This window comes from Telmatherina bonti, assembly GCF_933228915.1.
Source record: "Telmatherina bonti genome assembly, chromosome: 21".
Taxonomy (NCBI): domain Eukaryota; kingdom Metazoa; phylum Chordata; class Actinopteri; order Atheriniformes; family Telmatherinidae; genus Telmatherina; species Telmatherina bonti.
This window is the reverse complement of record NC_136630.1, coordinates 16,093,904-16,116,978: the sequence shown is the minus strand read 5'-3', so window position 1 is coordinate 16,116,978 and position 23,075 is coordinate 16,093,904. Positions and strand designations below refer to the sequence as shown.

General features: G+C 35.8%; 1 protein-coding gene across 1 annotated transcript in view; it reads left to right on the top strand.

Annotated features, from left to right (window-relative positions):
- Positions 1-23,075, top strand: part of LOC306771372 (protocadherin-15-like) — a gene marked incomplete at both ends in the record, with an annotated part of 199,731 nt that overhangs the window by 130,334 nt on the left and 46,322 nt on the right. The window contains 5 exons of the mRNA XM_079260539.1: positions 1,547-1,663; positions 2,914-3,054; positions 6,456-6,568; positions 22,633-22,742; positions 22,927-23,067. Of these exons, the coding sequence (XP_079116665.1) occupies positions 1,547-1,663; positions 2,914-3,054; positions 6,456-6,568; positions 22,633-22,742; positions 22,927-23,067 (622 nt within the window). The remainder of the gene's footprint in view (positions 1-1,546; positions 1,664-2,913; positions 3,055-6,455; positions 6,569-22,632; positions 22,743-22,926; positions 23,068-23,075) is intronic.

Here is a 23,075-nt window from a genome sequence, read left to right as displayed (position 1 = left end):
CAGTGCAGCACTGCTTGTGCTACTGGGCAGGTCGAGCCATCTACGCATAACCAACTGATCTTCCTTTGTTACCAATTTTTGTTTTTATTTTTCTTAATAATAATTATTTTTGTTGTTAATTTTTTTTACTAACTAGGTCTGGGCGATATGACCAAAATCTCAAATCCCGATATAGCTGATTTCATATCACCATAACAATATGCATAACGATATAAAATTGTTTGCGTAAGTATGTGTCTGTCATCAGTTATATATCAGATGGGCTTGGCAACAGCAGCAGTGATCTTCCATCTACGGCCAGATGACGTTTCACGGGGGAAAAGCCTGCTGCAGTGTTTGCGCCTGGAGTTTATTATGAGTGCTTTTGCCACCACTTGATGCTGCTTTTGCTTGTTGACTCTATTCTTTATTCTGTAACTTTATCCTGTTTCTTGCACAGGTGCTAAAATGAGTTACCGGTAGTTGTGTTAAGTTACGTTGTTGGGACTATGACATAGTCTGCTGCTGGTTCCACGATGGTCTTTTTATATCCAAACCGCATCCATTCGACAGAAATTTCCCCTCTTTTATGAACAAGCTCATCAGTCTTGGTTGGCAAGTTATCTTATAATGAATTATCCTGCTCTGAAATACACCTGTTCCATCTTTCTCCGTGTTTGTTATATATTGCAGCATGCATGCTGTAAAGCGCATCTTGACGTGAAATACTGCAGTCAAGCACCTTATCATGGCATGATGATAGAGCCTCACATGAAACAATAGGCATTTTCTATCATCCAAACGATATATATTGTCAGATCGCCCAGCCCTATTTCTAACCTATTGACATGTTATTCAACTCATTAGCAAACGTAGATAAAAGCTACAAAATTCTTATTAAAAAATTACAAATGTGCATTAGGTGCACTTTGACCAAGTTAGATTTTTGGTCAAGTAAATTTTGTTTGGACAGATTTGAGAGATCTGAGACTAATTTTTTTTCAGACTTAAGTCACAGCTTCCTTGTTTGTTTTTTTTCTATTTCTTCTTAGTGTCAGCTTGGCATCTTTGAAACAGTAGAGAAAATCCATCATTGGACGAATCTGTGGGAAATCTAAAACAATTGCTTTGCACTGCCCTTATTTTGATTTCTTGTCCTGCCGATACCTGCTATGAATAAAATTGATTTTTGTGTCTGTTTCTTTTACTCTATTTACCACTACATTCTTTCCTCTCATGGATTTGTTCATTTCTTTTCTAAATCCAAGGCAAAGTAAAACAAACCTCTGAAAGAATCTTAAAGTCCACCGAAGCATTAGGGTGATGGACTCTGGGACAATTTTGTAAAAGATTATATGTTAGAGTAGTGTAGTGGGATTTTATGATGACTCATGGAGACCAGATGTATCTGAATCACAGGAATCCACTAGACCATGTAAAAATGAAGCAATCTTTGCAAGATAAACTGTTTAATTCTGTTGTTTTCATTGCTGTTTTTAAAAATGTATAATTTGAGTCATGTTGTGTTTACAAAGCTAATGCTATACTGTGTTAAATCTCTCTCCAGGACATGAATGACTTCTCTCCAGTATTCAGCCAGCCAATGTATCGAGGCATGGTTGCCCCTAATGCTGTCAAGGGAACCATTGTAACCACAGTGATGGCCAATGACTCGGACCCTGTGGTGAGCATTTCCAGCAGCTGATATTGAATCAGACTGTTTTCTAAAACCTGTTCCTCAAATTGTAAATTGGAATGATGCAAAATAATGATGCCTGTTTGTATGTGCATGTGTGCACATTCGTATGAGTATATATCTGTTTGCAGCTCATCTGCTAATGCAGCCTTTTATTGTTTCTTATTTTTTAAAAATCCTAGTGCAGCACGTAGTGACACCTCCACTGGAATCCTAAAGTCAAACACATTTGTACTGTATGCTGGTTTATTTGGCTTGCAAAATGATGGTTAATATTTCACTGTGAGTCATTAAAGACTGTGATACTGTGAGTAACCAATTTTAAAGAGGTTTCAAATATGGCACAATATGCTTAGACAGATTAAAAATAACTTGGTCCACATTTTCATTTAAAAGTAAAAGCTTCTAACTGGTAAATTTCTTAATTTTCTTACTGAATAATAATTTGTGGAGAATGCCAAACAAATACTCAAAAGCAACATTGAAAAGACTGTGAAACTGTTTTTTCAGTTCTTGAGTATTAGGGTCACTGAAAGGGGAAAAAATAGGATTATTAGAAAAAAGTCAGAATTCTGACTTTAATCTTTTTAAAGTCCCTCACTTTAAAAATATGAGATTTTTTTATGTTACAGAAAAACATGAGAATTCTGACTTTCATAACAAAATTCTCTCTTTTTCCAGAAACCTAAAAAAAATATATATTTTTAGGGATTTTTTTTTTTCTGAAAAAAAGATCTAAATTTTGACTTTTTTTCTTTTTTAGAAATGAATAAAAAATCCTCCCAAAGAAATAGGTTTCAGGAAAAAGTTCAAGTTCTGAAAATAGTCTATATTCTGACTTTAATCTCAATATTCTGACTCTGACTGTAAAGTTTTTTAAGAAATTGAAAAAATCCACAGCCATTTATATCTTAGTGTGGTGTAATGTAGCCACTGCTCTTTTAACTCAAAACTTAAGTCATGCTTGTAACTGAAACCATTATGCTATTTGATCATATTAGTTTGAACTAGTCAATTATTAAGCAAAATATATTTTAGTTTACTGTTTTTGTTTTTATATAAAGATACTGTTTGGAAGTTTTGGTCCAAGCAAATTGTTTCAGATATTAAATATTTGCTTCACATTCAGACTGCCATGCAAAAGCATATTCAAGGGTGGCAGTCGTTTAAAAAGCTAGATAGTGTAGATTCACTTCTTATGGGTAATTGTGCAGCATTGTTCATTTTTATCTTCTTAGGGTTCTCCTGCAGGTCTGATTCACTACAAAGTGGACCAGGAGGCTTATCCATATTCTGCAACTATTTTTGATGTAGAAGAAGAAACCGGACATGTTGTTACGAGAGTAAATCTTAATGAGGAGCCCAACCTGAAGTTCAGTGTAAGTATACATGGAGAGTTGAACTTTCAAGTTATCAAAATAATTCACATAGAATGTTGCCAAGTGCTTGATTGGAAGAATTTGTAGTTTCCTTATGTATAGTGCTTTGAGATTACCACTCTCTGAATTGTGCCAAATGTAAGAATTGCAATGCCCACAAAGCTGTGATACGATGTACACTTTGAATCAGAGTAATGCAATTGGAAAATCTCAAAAATCTATCCTATGTTCAGAATTATTAAAAAAAACAAACAAACATGTTGAGTATTGCAAATCAGTAATCTCCAAGCTATAAGTCAAAAAAGATATTAAAGGCATCCAGAACAAAAATAGAAAACTTGTTTGTCTGGCGTATCGTGTCTCTTTTTATCTTCTTTTAAGTCTTTGTTTTTCTTCTGTTCACTCTCTTTGTTTTGCCCTCATCCCTTGTCAGGTCCAGCATTAGGTCAGGTCAGCAATAGGTAAATTGAAAAATAAAGAAACATACTTAATTATTGTGAGGGGCCTGCAGTGGACTGGCAACCTGTCCAGGGTGTGCCCTGCCTCTTGCCTGCTAATTGCTGGTATGGGCTCCAGCTTTCCCACCATCCAGATCAAGTGGTACAGAAATGGATGAATGAGAGTACCTTTATGTCCATAAAGCTGATGCTGGCAAAGTCTTATTTAAAATAAGACTAAAAGATAAAATATTTCAAAATAAAATAATGAAAATGAAATAGTGAATAAAATAAATAATTAAAAAAATTAAATAAATAATACAAATATTTATTAGAGCAGCCTAATTGCCATTTCAGGGAAGTATTTCCACATTTCTGTCAGAAAATGTTGAACTGTAATATGAATTTATTTCAACAGTATGGCTTTATAATAGAAACCTTTCAGAACCTAAAAACATTTCATATATAATGAGATACAACAAAGAAGTCACATGTTAAACTAACAGACCTATTTATCAGACAAGTATCGGTATTTACCAAATGTACAGTGCACTTCCCATTTACAGACTTGTGAAAAGAAGTGATGATGAACAATAGTAAACATGAACCTAACCCAACTTTTTAAAGATGTCTTATGCCATCAAATAAAAGATTAGCTCAAATTCTGTTGAAGCAGTAAATGTTTCACTTTTAGCAGAATGAATAATTATATGGTCACAAGTGGATAAAATATAGGTGTATGAACATTTTAAACCATTATTGAGCACAGTGAATGCTTCGAAAAATCTGTTGACATTGGTAATTTAAACAGTTAAGAGACAAAATAAATGTGAAAAAGAATTCAGTTGAGGCATTTTTGTCCAGACAGTTATATCTGCATTTGGTGTGATGATTGACAACATGCAAGCTGTGTTGACATAATATTGGAAAGAGCATGGTCCCTAAGTGGTGGCTTTCACTTATATCTATATTTATTTCTTGGTAAAACTGGATAAAGCATTTAGTGAGAAATTTGCAAGTATAATAAAAATGAAAACTTGCAAAAACATCAGCTTCGTTATTACAAGGATGCTGATGAGTATTTTGTCCATAATAATATGTAGATACCTCCATTAGTAATTGGCAAACTCTGCAAAATGTATAAGATGTGAGGCGGAAATGTAGATTACAGCCAAATCTATACCCCTAATTTACCAGACTTCTACATATTATATAGCATTTTACCATCACATTAATCTAAATGTTACACAATGAGGACCTTGTAGAGAAAGCCAGTGGGAACCCTTCAGTGTTGTGTTGAATGAGTTTCTTTTTTTCCACCTTTTCACTCCTGCAGTCTTTGTTTCAGTTTAACCTGAAGTAGGGTTTCTTTGCACCACAATTGAGGAGAATGGCACAGAAAGTTTATTCTAATCTTGAAAATTATTGTTAGTGAAATAACAATGATTGACTTCCTGGAGGGTTATTAAATGAATTCACTGTGGTGCATGCAGTGCATTAAATATGTCCATATGTCTGAGCCTTTTGTCTTGGTATGTAGCACCAGGCAGTCAATCACATTGATCTCCTCAACTGTAAACCTTTTCACTGAAGCTGTTTTTCAGACACTATTACTGGAGTAAATGTATCTCATTTGTCCCTGCTTTGCTTTGCTTTTTTAGTCTGTATTTAGTAGGTGGAAATTTAGGAGGACATCACATGAACTGAACAATTTTGGTTGTTTTTTTTATTCAGGTTTTACCTGCTTCTATGTGGTATTTCTGTCATTATGGTGTCTTTCCACTGTGGACTCTTGTAAACCCCTATCTATTACACACGATGTACTGCAATAGCTTTAGTCTTAAAACTGCAGTTTCTCAGCTGCATGTCTCCATAGTCCTTTGAGCCATCCTAATTTCATCTTTTGATTGGGCTTTAATTAACAAAACAAGGATTCAGCATCCTCTGAAGATGTTGCTCAGGGGAGTAATTCTATTTCATTTCCTTGAAACAACTGAAAATGTTTAACATTGTGCACATTTTTTGCATTATAACTGCAATAAACAGTTATTCTTATCAGGATGGGCACACAGTAAGAAATACTGTATATCCAACTAGTGTATAGCAGAGATGATGGACTAAAGGCATCAGACCCGTAGGTATTTTGGGACACTCGGCATGTAATAACAGTGGTTACCTATTAATTAAAGAAATAAGACTAAGCATTTATTCAGCTAAATTAGCAGATTTTTCTTTTTTCTTGTTTTAAGTGACTACTACAGAGACATGTAACAACTTTTGGGACAAACTTTAGTTACTTCATGGAGAATATGATATTGCTCTTCAAGGACAGTCTGGTTGTCAGCAGTGTATGAGGTACAGTGGAGGTACAGTGGAAACTGTAAAGCAGACTGTCGCAGCTGCATGATAAAGCAAAGAAAGAATATCCACTGCCTGGCAGCTGTCCATAATTTAGACAAAAATGTCTGAGATATTCTGCAATTTCTTGACTTGTGGTTTTATCAGATGGTACTATGTGCTGATTAAATCAAGTTATTAATAGACCCATGGTGGTCCACAAAATGGTACACAACTTAATCCTCAAATCTTCAAGCAAAACTTTTCAGGTACAAATTCTGAGCTTTTCACCTTCTGACAGCACAAGCTGAGAAATGAATGAATATAATAATCATATAGCGATATCCGAAGTGTTTTAATGAGGAAATCACTTTTATTGTGAATTCAGTGACATTAAAATACTATAAGTACAAAGAGTAGCAGAGGAAAAATAAGTGGGCTGCAACTAAATTGCATAAAAATATACCAAGATTCCCTGAATAATACAAAGTGCAACATTTCTGTTTTTGGAAAATCCTAGGCAGCATAAATGAAAAAGTGAATAGACATTTTGCAAAAGTTTGACATGGTGGGATGTTCTTACACTGTTTTTCGGTGTGTGTGTGTGTGTGTGTGTGTGTTTGACAGCTTGTAGTCATGGCTTATGATCATGGTCAGCCTGTGAAAGAAAATACAACACTGGTGGAAATCACAGTCCTGCAGCCTTCAGTTATTCCCATCTTCACCCAGGAAGAATACAGGTAGGCGTACATCAAACACACTGAGGATGTTTATTGCCACTTGAATGTTAGTCAGTTTTGGAAAGCAGCCATTTAACTAATGAGTGGCAGTTCAATAGCAATAGAAACATTCATCTTATTTTCCTAAATTTAACTGGCAAGAACCATTTGAATAATTTTAGACTCTACCAAGTTCTTCCCAGATAGAACAGAATTTATTTTCTATGTGAAAAATAAATTTATCCCATTAAGCATGTAAATTAGATATTGTAAAAATGGTATTAAATGCTTAAAATTCATTTCATATGAACTTTCAATGATTCATTCGAAGCAAACTAAGCTTTGAGCGTAGAGCAGAAGGGCACATTCACAAAGCATTAGACAGCTGTTTTCTCTGATCCTCAAACACAAACGTAGGATTAATACATGCATCATTAATGCTGGCTTTTATAGTTTAGTTATGATTAAACCTGAACTTCAGAGATTCTTTGACAGAATAAAGATATCATTTATGAATGCTGGACAAATGAAATAATGTTTAAAGCAATGTAACGGACATTTGATCAAGATAATTTCCTGTGTAGTATCAGAGGTTGCATCTACATCCAATGAAAACTACACAGTGTGAAGTGACTGCTTTGAATCTTAAGGGTCTTAAAACATAATGTTGATTATTAAACCTATTAGTTCTTTAGTTCTCAGATGCAAAAAACAAAATAAGTGTTAATTTTGTCTTTGTAAAGACAGTTCCTGAAAATAATCAATGGAGTCTTTGTTTTGTAAAAACAGCCTGAGTGTTTGCAAACAAACTTAGCAACCTCAAATTATGGTGTCTTAGCTCATACACAGACACAAATACACATTGCTTCTAAGTCCTCATATGACTTTAAATTGCCAGCGGTTTTTGAGGACATCGGCTGAATTAGACTTTGAATTGGTCTGCAGTCTCTTGCTATTATATCAATTTTCTCAATCTTTCTAGTTTTTCATGTAAAATACAAACAAGTCTGCTTGTCTGCTGTACTTATGCTGGAATGAAGGGACTGGTTTCCGGTTTGCTCTCAAAGTTGTTTGTGTATATAAACATCAGACAGACTTTCAATCAAATGTTAAATTCATTTGGTGTGATGTAGTACTCATAGCTGACATGTTCTCAAGCACATCAAAAAAGCTTCTGTGACATTTTTATGCTGCTTTTCTGAGGGTGTATCTACACATCTATCAGGTTCGCCAAAAAACATGCCAGCTCTGCCTATTCAAACAGCGAGACACCAGTTTGCTTCATACTAATAGGCATGTTGCGTTAAGCAATACAGACTTGTACTCTTGTTGCAAACCCTTTTTCAACAGACTTGTCTTTGACACACAACTCTTCTCTTATTGTAGGAAACATGAGAGAAACTTTAGAGTGAGCCATGGCGTACTATATCTATGAATATGTAACATAGGCTTTTGCCAAGACTGTATGGGCACATCTGTGTGACTGCACATTTTAGATCTGTTCACCACACACATTGTTGCTTCTGCATTGTATTCCTTTCTGTGGATTTTGTCTTTTGTGTGTGTGTGTGTGTGTGTGTGTGTGTGTGTGCGCGCACACTATAGTTGTTTTTGAATTGTTGTTCTATTCTAAGCATTGTGAGAGGCATTGTTGCTGTTCTGCTGTGGGTGATTGTTCTGTTTACAATGAATACAGCAGAATACCTTTAAATAAATGATCCTGGCTATAATCACTAATAAATATTCAGTTAGAAAACTGATAATGCAGCTTAGTGATTTTGTTAAGTTTGAACTGTCAGACGCTGTCAACAATGGAAAAGTAAACTACAGTCATTTCCAGGCAATAGACAGTTACTTTTTTCACAGAATTTGAAACCTGCAGCTTACACAATGATGTGGGTAATATGGATGGATTTTTACAGACCGAGTCATTTTGTGTTTCATGCATAATACACTCTCATCTTGGAACACACATGAAGAAATGCATATGATACAACCTTCAAATCAAAGGTTTAATGTGGCTGTTGTAGAAGCGGATGGAGCTGCTGCATGCTCATGAAGCTGCAGCTTACATTCAGAAGCAGATTATATTCAGGTGCTACTAAAATAAAGGCAGTAATACTGAACTCCTCTGGAAAGTGTCACTGGCAAAATTGACTTTTTTCATCTATCTATACTATTCTGATATTTCATCTTTTTTTCTTCTTGCAGTCTTGACAGCACAAATGTCATTTTGTCAAGTCAAACTCAGACCACTACTATCCGTGGTCCTAAATCGCATCCTTTTTTTTTTTTGTTTTTCAAAGTGATTGTTCAGTGATGCGAATGTGGCATGTCATTTTTCACCCCACTTTTATGTCACTGAAGTGAAACAGATGTCACAATCGGCTTCAGAGTGGTTGGACCAAGTAAGATTGAATATAAATAGACAAAACAAAAACTTTGTTGACTCTGATCTCACAAAATCTTGACATACACACTGACTTGTATGTCTGATGTGAGTATACCAGTATCCAGATCGAGGACACTGACCTCTTATCAGAGCAGTACATGTGTTTTTCTTTGTAGGTTGCATTGAATTGTGACAGCTCACGGTAAAGTGATGAGCTAGTGTTTTTCCTTTCCTTCCTTAGTGTTTTTTTCCTTCAATATTTATACCTGTACAGTGTCAGCAGTGCCACAATATCAAGATTTCAGAGTTCTACACACAAATTCCAGCAATTTTTAGGCAATTTTCCTCCTCAGTTTTATGATGAGTGTTTCACTTCAAAATCAGTTTGCTGCAGAACAAGGTCTCATTTTTCTGCATCGACATTGTACTCCAAAAGTTTCAAAGTATTCCAAGTATACAATGCAGTTTTTCAACTTTACACAAATTGACAACATGCTATTTTTTTTTAAAAATATTTTCATTGTCCTGTTTAGTAAAATAAGACACTATGTCATCAATAAAGAATTTCATTGTGGGAATTATTAATGATTTGGATTTATGAAATATTTCTAACATTTTCCACATGCTCGTCGGCAAGAAGCAAGCTCGTCGGGTTTTGTGATTTTATACAGAATATTTTGAGCAGCTGCAGTCAGGCATCATTGTATACAAACACATTTTTGCACACATTCTCACAGTACACACAAACTGAGAACCAATCACCCATATTGTTGGCACTAGTTGCTGCTTGTGCATTTTCACTCTGTGGCTTGCTCATCTAGTAAGACAGTTAACAAGCCGTGAAGGAAGTTTGTTAAATGATTACTGCAGCTGTGTTCAGTCTTAGCAGAATTTCTACCTGCCTTTCTCCGTCTCTCTCTCTCTTTGTAGTGCACTTTTTGCACCTGCAGAATTAGTATGCAGGAAGTATCACACATGCATGAATAGTTATTTGCATGTAGTGGATATTATCAGCATGAGGTTAAGTGAAAAGAAAGGAAATATTGCCTTTTGAAGGATTATGAAAATCCTTCCCCCCCTCTTATCTTGAGACTGCACAAATGTTTGTGTTTGTATGCTTCATGCTGTTTCTTGTGTGTGTATCTGTGAAAGCATGCACTGGTTACCCCCATGATGTTGAAATGCCTTGTGGCCCGATACTTTGCTAATTAATCTAATTAGAAAGTGATTACAGACGTAAGAGCTGAAATGCTTCTAACAGTCACAGCCATGTTTTTAATGAAGAAATGAGTTGATAAAAAGATGGCAGTATGTTGCTTTTTCTTACATCATTACACACAGAGATAGCACACAAGAAAATGGCAGGAGATTGAGAAAAATCCAGCTGTTTTTAATCAGCTTCTTGGCCAGGATATACTGTGCACATCCTTCTCAAGAACCACAGAACAAATTGGCAAGGTTGGCCGAGTCTTTCATTGCTATCAGCAGATCAGTAATAGGCAACTCTGGTTCTGGGGAGCAGCAGTCCTGCAGGTTTTAGATGTTTCACTGCTTTAATACACCTGATTTGAATGAAATTGATCCAGCAGCATATTAAGCTCTGGTCATTAACTCATTTATTTGAATCATGTGTTGAAACAAAGAAACAACTATAAGGCTTAGGACTGTGGCTCTTGGTTCCAACTCCTGAGCTAGATGAACAGACATGAACCAAGAAATCAAACTGTATTAGTAATGTCATTTAACTGCCATCAGGGTAACTGAAATAGTAAGAAATTTGCATTTGTAGTATTAAAAAAAAAATTTGCATTATGAAATATGCATGTCCTAATTTATGGTCACGTGATTTTAGTGGATCAACACAATAACACAATAGCATCATGACTGGGGGGCGGGGGGCGGGGGGTTATCATGCTGGAACAGATCAAATTTCCTATGTGTAGCCAGAACAGTATAATTGAAAGTGCTTTTCACCTGACAAACTAAATTTAGAAAAAAAAATAGCTAGTAAGTTGTTGCAAATTACATTACATTAAATCAAGTGCCTCAAAAATTGCCTTTTAAAGAATATTGTTAGGCCTAAATATAAATATTTAGCTAAATCCTTAGCTTTTTAAAGCACGATTGCCAAGTACTTACCATGCACATGACGCCTCTACCTAAGCATGTACTCTTAAAACCTGTTTTAACATTTAAAGATGAAGCACAGGGGGAAAAAAAAATCATGAGTTGGAGGAAAGCAGAAAATCCCTGATTAGGAGAAAGATGTGCAAAATGACTTTCACAGCTGCAACCTGCTGAAGCCAAGTTGTGAAAGTATTTGTCTGGCTCTAATTACACCTCCCCAGTGTGTGTACCCCGTATTTATCTCTGATGCAAAACTGCACCTCTGTGATCTAGGTCTGTGTTATCAGGCACACAGGTTTTTAGAGGTAGGAAATTTAAATAAGAAAAAATGAATATCTGGATTTTTTGCTTTTGAAATCATTTTTTTTTTTGTTAAAAATGTTCTTTTTCAAAGAAATATAAATAATGCATTATAAATATTTTTTCCATTTTTATTGATCTTTTTACTTGTCTTCTTGGGCATTACAGCAGCAGAATAATGGTGTAGCTACTATGGTGGGGGTGTGTAACAGCTCATATTTGCATAAATGGAAAATAATTAAAATGTAAAATCAGAATAATAGTTAATATGTATCAATTAACTTTATTTATATTCCAGTATATACAGTATGTGATATCATTAAACTGCTTTTTTAACTCATTTCTAAATCTGCTCCTAAAATCATGGGATGAAACTGTGTAAAATGTGTCACACTTGGTGAGGAAGCTGTTCTATTTCAGTCCTTGTGTCAGCTCTCGTAACACGGAGCTGAAAGATCAAAACCCTCAACACAGTCTGAAATCCTCTTCTCCTTTTGGGGAGGATTTGAGGAAAAGCTTTGCCAAAACTGTCCAAATATCCTTTCAGTGTCAACAGAATCCAAGTCCTTTTTGTGTGGAAAGAGTTAATCTGTTCCTAAGATTGATCTGTGTCCACGTGTCCTTGTTCTCTTTTGTGACATGAGTGAGCCAGAAAACTCAGAAGTCCAATTTTAAGTCAGCAGCTGTTTGGAAAACGGTTAATCCTAAAACAGCTCTTTGTTGATGGCAAATGATTCAAAGAGAAGTCTGGGTCTCTGTAGCACAGCTACAGTTGCTTTTATAACCTTTTACTTTTATTATCTTTGCTAGACATTGGTTAGGCCTGTGCCATACATTATAGTACACGCTGTTAGTTTACTAACTTCATCCCCATAGTAACATAAAACACAATTTCCCATTTTAACTGTAGTCATGCAGTTTTAGATTAACATCATGCTTGACATTTGGAAGGTCCCATACATCCCCAAAATCACTGACCCATCTGCTTCCTGACATCCCATTAGGACCCTTTTACTTCTTCAAAGTCTGACAAATAACTCTTATCTTCTGCAAAACACTCTACACCAGTCTGGGTCATTGCTGGGTCGACAAATACATAACTGGCAAACTTTCAATAAGTTACAAGTTACATGTTTTAATTGGAACTCCCTCATATTTCATTTTCTTAATTCATTGATATATCACCATAACGTATACAGGTGAATTTGCACAACACATGATTTCTGATTCTAATGCATAACACTGTTAATTCAACATCATCACAGACCTGAAGATGGACCTCCTGAGACTCCTCTAAGATAAGTCAAAGTCCGGTCATTAAGTAGAAAGGATGTTAAGCTACATGAGAAGCTCGAGGTCTATCTTACTTGCCTACCTGGGGGTCCCGTACAGCCAGTAGCTTAAACAATTTAGAAGTTTGATATTTTGGTTCTTACTACTTTTGTCAAATGGCTTGTAATCTATTTCTTTGTCTCGTGTCAAATCCACATTGAAATAATAAAATATGCAGCTAAAAAAAGATATTTGGTAATACACAGGTGAAGAGCTCTTTCTTTCTGTAAGATCCAACATGTCGCCTTTGTCTGAAATATTGGTTTCCAAGATAGTGTGACCTTAAAGCAATGCCAGTAAAACACATAGCATTGGCACATGTACGAATTCATCCTTCTTCATCTTCTCCCTTTTGAATTTGTGGTCACTGATTTTTTTTTTTTTCCCCCACAACTTTCTGAGACAGATGAACAGATTATTTTCTTGGCTTTGACACTCAGATTGCCAAACCAACCGATCATAAAAGAAACAAAAAACAAAAAGAGTGTAAATATGTTAACTGTGGGGCAACAAATTTCATTTAAAGAGTTTCTCTGAGCCAAAAATGTGCTACTGAGCTCTGCGTCAAAAGGTCAGCTACTGTAAAGTTTTCTGTTGCCGCTTTAGTTACTAGATAGTGAAACATAGCTGCAGTGTACAGAGAGAAATAACATGACTGGACTGACTGAGGAAGAAGCTCGAAGAGACATCAGCACAAGGACACTTGCCAGTTTTATTGACAAGAAGGCCAGCTGCCTAGCAGACAGTTTCTATAGACATTATTTATTTATGTACTTTTTCGTTGTTGTTATTATTTGCTTTTTACCAATGAAAAGTTCCGGCTATACCTTCATGTAATATTGAGGATCAAGCTGGTTAATTCTGACACACTGCAGGAAGTTGTGATGACCGGCACTTAGCAACTACACAATAGTCAATTTCAAGAAAAATACAGTGACGATGGGCAAACTATTATGTTGTAACTATACAGAAATCCATGTAAAGTATGAAGAAAACTGAAATGCCAGATAGGTGTGGCTGAACAGAAGAAATAATTTTTTTTTCAAACCCAATAATTCACTGTGACAATGTGACACCAATCGTTTTAATATCTCTTAATTAACTATACCTCTGTTCAGTACGTAGATGTTTTTTTTTCAGACTGTTATGTTTAGTACATTCAACTATTAGTACCCGTGACGTATCTCTTTGAAGCATTTCAAAAGAAATTGATGCAAAGGGTCATGAATAATGCAACATGAACGAGAGGAGCAGCAAATGACACAAGACTACGCTTTGATTTGTGAGAACAAAATCGCAACAATCTTTTGGTGTTTTTTCTGTTTTTGGCTAGCTCATTCAGCATATTGTCATGTGAGTCACAACACCCATAACTCCAACATATGTGTATTTTAATGCCGATTTTTTTTTTCCTTCTCGAACAATGAAAAAATGCAGAGATGAAGGAACTACATGAAGGGGTGTTTAAAGTCTAAAAACAGCTAAGTCTTCTCAATTAGCAATAACAATATTTTAATAAATTTTCAGTATGATAAAGATGTCAGCCTCAGTGTAAAGGCACTCATTTCCTCTGAAATTGTTTGGAATAGAAATCTGCTGAACAATTATGCTTTGCTGAGATTAGAAGCTTTTCTGTCCGAACAATGCTCCAGTGTGTGAGCACAGTAACAGGCTTTTATTTATCTAGGAATGATAAGCTGCTTTACAAAAAGTTAGATGTACAGTGAAATGATAGATTTGAGAGAGGTAAGTGTGAAATTAGACTTCTTTGGCTCGAGAACAGTAGTTGTGATTGTTGTTGAGGCTAAGCAATAATCAAAAAATAAAAACTTCTAGTGGATGATCATCATTTCTTGGCTGTTAAAATAAACAGAAAAACAGGACACAACTATAACAAAATAACATCTGAAAATACAACCATGATGTTTTCACAAGCTCTGAAAAATGTAGTGACGTGACCTGAGACTTGAAACTTTAAATTAAAACTGGAAAAGAAGTAACTCATACAACTCTGACAAACCTAAAAGGTTTTTTTTTCCTCCAGGCAGTTAAGACTAACTGGCTTAACCATCTCCTGGTGGAAATCCTGCCATTAATTAGCAAAAGAAAACAGGCTGAAGATATCAGGTGATAGATGAAGAGACCATATCAAATGATCTTTTCTAGCTGTACTTGTCACATTTATGGGTCAAACATGCACAAGTGGGTTAATTTAACGTGGGATCAGCTGCTTCGGGGAATTGCACAGATCGCGGTATTTAATAATAAATAAAGGTGCTCTTCAAACGTCCCGCCTCCACAGTTTTCTAGTGATAATTAGCTGCAGCACAAACTTTTTTCCCACAGAATGTGAGCCAAATGAACATGAGAAATGTTTGAGTTGCACATATCTGAGGTTTTTGCTCTCTGACTTTATATCAGTACTTCCAGCTGCTTCCATCCACCACTGTTTCATGCCAAACTAAGTGCTTGGTAGCTTGCAATGAATTTTCCTGACTAAACTAAATCTGGTTCAGACTTATTTTCTCTTGAAGAAGCCATTCTTTATTGTTATCTTGTAACTACAAACCAAAAGAAAGTAAAGGTTTTGTGGTGTCTTCTGGTAAAATAAACTGGACAACGTGATTTTTCTGACAAACATCCTTGCCGATAATTTCTGCAAGGAAACCATCACAAGTAAAACATTGACTATTCAACCCAGGCATGTAGATGAGTAATAAAATGCCTTGTACTCACTGCTGCTGTTCAACAAAATCTCTTGAAATGCTACTATCCATTTCACCAGCAATAGGACATTATAAGACAGAGGTGTGCAACTCAGCTTTTCACTACAGGCTCTAATGTAAAAATAGTGCAGTTGTGCACAGACAGCAATGCTAGTTTCTATAGCCTTTTGATTTGTGGTGAGAAATTAACCAACAACAAAAATATATTATGACATTTTCACAACAAACACACATTTGTTTAAAAGTACCAAGCTGGCAATAAGAAAAAAAAATTAGAAAATTAAAATTAGAGATATGTCTCATTAAAGACCATCAAGGTCAGGACTACTAGAATTACAACAAACATCACAGTTTATAAAACTGATTCAGTTCTTACAGACTTAATCACTTGTGAAGAGTCAAGTGATGTAAACAACACTGAGCAGAAAGTGCTGCAGTCTAACTTTATGAACTCCAATGATGCGTAGGTTTGGCTTTTTTCTTTTCAGTTCTCAATCATGACACATAATAGGCAAAAAAAATGTTGAACATGTTAATTTTCTTTTTAAGTTATTCTTAATGGTCAAATAGGTTTTGCTACTTTAACCTCGATTTGTTTGAAAGGAGAAGCGGTAAATGTGGCTCTTTTTTTATGAGTAAATGCTGCAGAACTCTGTTAAAAGAGAACTGTTGCTCTATAAAGACTATAATATAACGTTCTATAAAGACTATAATATAACACGCTCTATTAACCAAGCCATCTTAACTTTTTCCATTTATTTTAAATGCATTTTGGAATGAAGCTGTAGGAACCAGTAAGAAAAGTAAAAAGACCAATAGGAAAGAATGACTAGATGCCATCATTCTACTATTTCAATGAAATCATCAGTATTTTGTATCTGTATATAAATAAATAAAAAAGTTTTATATTTTCATTTTGTTTGCTTTTTACTACAATAAGGAATAAAGATTAATCAGAAGAAGACAAAAGTCAATATCAGACCTTCCTTTTCTTGGTAACATAATAGGAAAAGTTACACAACGTCCTGACTCCTACTGAGATGTCTACCAGTCAGGTTTTTGGTCACAGCACAGTACTGAGACTGCTCTAGTAAGATCCATCACATCTGCTTCAGCACTCAGATACCAGCACTATTTCAGTCTTTGTATCACTAGATCTTGTTGCTTCTTTTGACACAGTCAACCATAACATCTTACTAAACTGGCTTAAAACTGAATAGGACCTTCTGGTGCTACAATTAATTGGTCTGATTCCAATTTAAACTACTATGTGTCTGTAAGTAACTAAATCTGAGTGAAATGCAATAGCCTGTAGAGTTTCCAAAGGCTCCAATTTAGGGGCACTGCAGATCAACCTTTACATGCTCCCACTTGCTAAAATTATGAAAAACAACTAAATACGTGACAATATTTATGCTGATGACACACAAATCTAGATAACCATCTGACCAGGAGACTAAATCCAAACTCTCATCAAATGCCTTGATTGAATTAGATGTGCCAGGACTTCCATCACTGAAATAACAATTTTAGGAGCCAAAAAAAAAAAGTCAACACTAAGCTTCAAACAGCTAAGTTCAAAACCAACAACAAAGCCAGAAATCTTGGCGTAATCTTGAACTCAGACCTGAATTTGAGCCGTTTCATCAAGACAGTTGTGAAGTCGGCCTTTTATCACTTAACATATCAAGGATTAAAGAATTCATGTCTCAGCAGGATTTAAAAACTTGTCCATGTTTTTATCTTTAGTAGACCAGACCACTGTAATGCTGTTGTAACACATCTGTACTAGTACCATTGCCTAGGCACCTTAAAATCAGGACTCTTGTCCTTTCATGTCTGCCTTAATAGTACATCAGACGACTGCAGTTAGTCCACAACGCTGCTGCTTGAGTCCTCACTAAGGCCAAGTTAGTAGATCATATAAGTCCTGTCCTCAGACCTTTACACTGGCTTCCTGTTTGCTAGTTTAGGACCACAATACATTCAGTTTTGGTTTTTTTTTGGTTTGTTATAAACCAAGATCTCTTAAGTTATCTGGTTTAGATATACTTTCTGTTCCAAGAGTCAGAGCTAAACATTGAGTTTTATGTTCCTCTTATGTGGGACAAACCCCCAGTAAGCTGCATATCTGCTGAAACTCTGAAGTTATAAATCAGGCCTAAAAACTTTTAGATAAAGTTTGTAAACCTTGACATAAAGCTTGGATCCTATTACTGAGCATGTACTGCAAAATAGTCTCTCACATTTTAAAGTGTGTTACTGTATAAACTATATCATACTTTACTGTCAAAGTAATAAAGAGAACCCATTTAAAGGTTGTTGGAGCCAGACAAAGCAAGGCAATATTTGACACAGATAATGGGTTTATTGACACTGAAGAAAAAAAGCAAAAAGGAAAAAAAAACATGCCAGTGTACTATTCTGCTTTTGTAAGATAGCTCTATTTGGAAGGTGATATTGAAGGAGAGTACATCTACTTGGAAAATGACTTCATAGTCTGCAAATGTCTTTTTCTGTATAAACTATCATTTCTAGAATGTCTACGCAGTGGCCTACAATTGCTTTCATCGGCCCAAACAGTGAAGAAGCAGTCCATCTGTGCTACTGACAGAGCAACCATCATTATTTCTTTTTTCTTCAGGAGTGGAGCTATTTCGAGGCTCACAGCAGAACTGCACCCCTTTATCAGTCTTGTCTTACCAATGAGGGAGAAGGCAGAAGAAACATATCCACTCTGGGTGGCAATCTGTTAGGAGGACAGCAGTTAGACTTCCTCACAGAAAGTGTGGGACTATACTGACCGTACTTTTTACAGAGGATGTCAGGTTAAGCTTCTTTTTTACTCTGCAGTGGTCCTCACTCTAAATATGAGTGTACAGTAAGCTTGATCTAATGGGATACTGTTCCTCGTACACTATGTTGACTTGACCTTTTCAATACACTTTATATTAACAACCACATTTTTATTTTTAGTATTTTTATCATGTTCCTTACATTTCTGGTGCAACTTTAAGGAAAATTAAGTATAACCTTTAAGTCTGAGTAAATGGCTTTTATCATTGTTTGACAAATGAGAACAACAAAAAGTTGTTGCACAGTATTGTTAATTTGCCTTGCTTGACATGTGCATTGCGTATGCTTAAGTTGGTGTTATTACTGCAAAGGTCTTTTTGTGCAGTGCTAGCTCGGATGTTGTGATTTTGGGTAGACATGAACAAAGAAGAACAAATTATTGTCAGTGACATGCAAGTGCAGAATTTGGGTTGAAAACTGGAAAAGGGCAGCGTGAGCATGACAAAGATTAATAATGTGTGTATTAAGATGATGTTTTGTATGGAAAAACTGGCTAAAAGTAACCAGCCAATACATAAGCAAACACAACAGACCTGACAGTGGTATTAAGATAAAGAGCTTTAAACAGAAGGGTATCACTGCCAACATTTATCATTCCCCTCATTGTTGTACCTTCCTTTACACTATAATTCTGTAAGCAATGCTCTGCTAATGTTTTGCCCTACGGCTTGTAATCAATGCAAATGTGTTTTTTTCAGGTATGCGAGTAAATTTGTTTCACAATTAAAACCTCAGGTGAATAATTAAAAGTCAGTACATTACCCCAATTGGTTTTGTCGTACATGTGTTAATGTACATGAGTGTTGCTCTTATCAGTGTCAGCCCAGCTTGCTGTAGTCATGACCATAATGATTCGAGAGCAGGGGGGGGGGACAAAGGCCTGATAATCAGCTGTTTGTGTTCATCTGTAGGCAGCTTCTTTTTTCTTTTTGACTGTGTATGCATGTATCTGTATAGTTTTTAAGGAGTTTTTCCGATCATATTGTGAGCATCTTCTCAATGTTGTTCCTGCAGTCCTGTCCAGATATATTTTATGTGAAGGAAGGGATGGAAGGACAACAAATATAGCTGAGATCTGCTGGGATGTTGGCTTGAAGCTGGAGCTGAAGGATAAAGGAGAATGGAGAGGGAGGCAAAGGCAGATGAAGATGTGCACAAATAGTGAGTAGAAAAGGAAAGTTTAGATTTGTGAGGAGAGAGAAGAATGAAGAGGAGAAGATGTACAGTCAGTGACAGAGTAGATGTTATGTACTGAAGCGAAACAAGGCAAGTTCATATGTGCAACTGCTGAGGCTTATAAATTGAACAAACTGAATTCCAAACTGAATGATCATTTATGTACAGGGCATGTTAAAGCATCTCTGCATCATGTCAAGTGTTTTTTTCATTGCTTAACAATAATTGTGTTTAATTTTAATAGTACTGTTACACTGTAAAATTTAGTAAAGATCACATTAAAAAATCCTAAATTTCATAGACATGCCACCAGGAAACTAAGCGTCCTTCTATTGTATGAACAGTGAAATGTAAATAAAATAAGTCGGGCATTATAAAAATGTGTGACTGTTCATTACCACTTGGACACATTTCTAACTTCATGTCTGGATTATTACAACTCCGTATGTTGGGTTGGAGCAGGAATCTGTGCAGCTCTTACAAAATGCTGCAGCCCACCTACTGACTAAAACCAAGAGGCATGAGTACATCCCTCCCTGTTAAATACACCTTACACTGGCACCTCCCATGTCAAATTTAAGGTTTTATTTAATTTTTTTTAAGAGTTTTAACTCTATGGCCCCATCTTATTTATATGAGTTGTTGCAGCCCTGCATTCAACTCAGAATCCTGAGGTCAGCTGACCAACTCCTGTTGACTGTCCCTAAAGTTAAAACCCTCAGGTGATAGATCCTTCTCTGTAGAAGTGGCTATGCAACAGCCTCCCTCCCTCTCAGTTCATCTCTGTCTTTTCTCAGGCCTTCAAATGCTACAAAAAATTGGAGTTTACCTTAGCTCGATATTGTGATATTTATTTCAATGTTTTTTTTCTTTGTGTTTTGTTTGTATCTGTTGGATACAATTGGTATTGTGCAAGACTGATCAATTGAAGTTGCCTTTAATGTGCTACATTAATACATTTTTAATTGAAAACTATTGACGTTGAATTAAATTCAGCAGTTTTACAGTAAATGTAATGTCTTTGCTTTTTAATCAGTTACACGTCTAAATGTCTGCTGTGCAAAGTCCATACACATTAAACATACTAAAGTTTCCTACATTACAATAAAACTACAGTAAATTAAACCGGTGAACTTTAGCTTTTTATTTATTTGGGTAAAGCACAAGGCTCAAGAGGTGATTGACTAGGCTGGAAGTCAGTTGCCACAACACACACACTCAGACTCCCTCACACTCCCCAGCAGCACCATTTATCATGTTGTGATGATTTGATAGCTTGGCCAGTTGGTTGCTCACACTATAATGTTTAGCCAACTGTGACGCTTGGCTTAATGGCTGGTCTGGGTTTACTTAATGGAGTAAAACCAGCTGGAAATTCAAGAGTTGCCAATGTCTAAGAAATGCTGTTCGGGTTGTATGACCAGAAAACTGCTCGCCTGCTCGCAGGTGGACAAAAAGAAGACCCTGCTGATGGTTTAATTTCACAACTAATGAACCCTGTAAGACAACTTATTCCAAATGTGCCTCATCATCCAAACATAATTTATGCTTTAAGTGGCAATTCAGGGAGTTATGTTTTAGCCAATCACAAGTCTCCTATGGGGTGGCACTGCAGCCTCATAGCAAGAAGGCGGATTACGCATTGTTGTTGCTTTACAGGGTTTTTTTTTTTTTTTTTGCTCTGTGGACACCACCTTCCCTTTTTAAATTTTATTTAGGATTTAGATGTCTTGATAAAAAGGGTTTTACTGCAGTTTGCAAGAGCAGTTTATTACATTTTGATAATCAATGTATGAACAAAGTAAGAATTTGCTAATGAAGAGGGAAGTTGGGATAGTAAAAAAAGATGTCTTTCAAGGCTGAAATGGTCACTGGAGAAAATAATATATGGAGCACAAATCAGGACAAATGACTGAATGCTGCCATGGTTTTAAAACATACTAACTGTGTGGAACAGACTGAAGTCAAGGACGACTGGCGAGAAAGGAACAAACACCAACTATGTCTCTACTTGAAGTAATGCAGAGCTCCAATGTGCTGTTTTAATTAGCGAACTCTCATTTGCATAATAACTAAAATTTGAGAATAAATGAGTAAAAACCAAAAATACTTGTGCTAATGTAATTAATTACGAGGACATGTTTCAGTGGGAAACTTTAAATTTAGATAAAAACAGTTTTCATGGTTACAGAAGCTTTTCTCCTGTTGAGGTTTAATTAGTATTAAAAATCAGAAAAGCTTAACTTTAGCATCACTTGCACAAATCAAACTCTTCTGTGGTATTTGTTCAGAAGTCACTGATTGCCCGATTTCTAAAGACATGATTTGAACTATTTATTCTTATTTATCAAGACATTGAAAAAAGAAAATTTGTTTGAATATGAATGGATCAAAAGTGTTGGACCTGATGTGTAATTTCATAATAACAATCAGGTGAACGAACTCCTTTGACCAAGATTTTTCAGGAGAACAGCTGTTCACTGATGATCTGTGTTCAGGAGCAGAGTACAGGTCATGAGTCCTGTCAAGAATAGTCAATTTCTTCATTAACTGCCTTTTTAGGAGATGAATGTTAAGCCACTAGCTCTCACTTTATCTCTTTGTACTTTTTAACACTAACATCCCACCTAATTACTCCACCTTCTAACTCTTCTAAATGGGAGCACAGTTTGCATATACTTTATCTTTTGTGGTAAAATTGCTTCCAGCTTGGAAAGTATTGAATGTGTATAAGAGATTTAATCCACAGCAGATCTCAGCCGCCCTCTGAGAGGAAGTTGGCCCACAGTTCACACATGCTTAACCCTTTATGGAGCAATCATTGAAATACTTGGAAACCTACATTTTCAGCTATAGAAAAGAGTGTTGTTATAATGGAGTAAGAGTTTAAAACTTGAATATATTTTCTTTAAAGAACAGAAGTGTATACAGTAGTTAGTGGTCAGTCCTAACTGTTTTGTTTTTTCTTCAAATCTATGCTGAACACTGATCTCAGTGAAGTTCGATGTAACCTAGTCTTTGATGACTGGTGTTGAAAACTCAGTGTAGTTCTATGATTTCATGGACCTGCATGCAGAAACACATTGTTAGTCCAATGAAGTGATTAAAATAGTCATTTGCCGAAAAAAGAATATTTTGTGTTCTTATCACGTAAAATTGATTTAATGTGTTCTTAGGTTTCCACCAGTGAGTGAGGAAGCTGCTGTGGGAACTCTGGTGGGGATCATTTTGGCATCAGCTGTCAATCAGACTATTGTTTATTCCATAATTGAAGGCAACAAAGGAGGTGAGTAAACAGGAAATCTTCTCCATTTATCACAGTCTTTTTCTAATTCTCCAACAGCTGCACAGTTTCCTTATTAGTTTTTTTTTTGTTTTGTTTTTTTTTTAAGTTATTTATTTTAACTGAAAGTCTTTTTTTTTGGTACTTTCTAATTTCTGATCTGTCTTCATCATTTTGTTCTCTCCAGGTGTTTTTACAGTAAATGAAACAACAGGAGCTATTTTCACTGCAAAACCTCTGGACTATGAGACCAACTCTAGCTACATTCTCAAAGTGGAGGCAGATTCCATGGGAGTTGTTTCGTCCAACCTCAGAGCTCCCTCAAAGAGTGAGTGT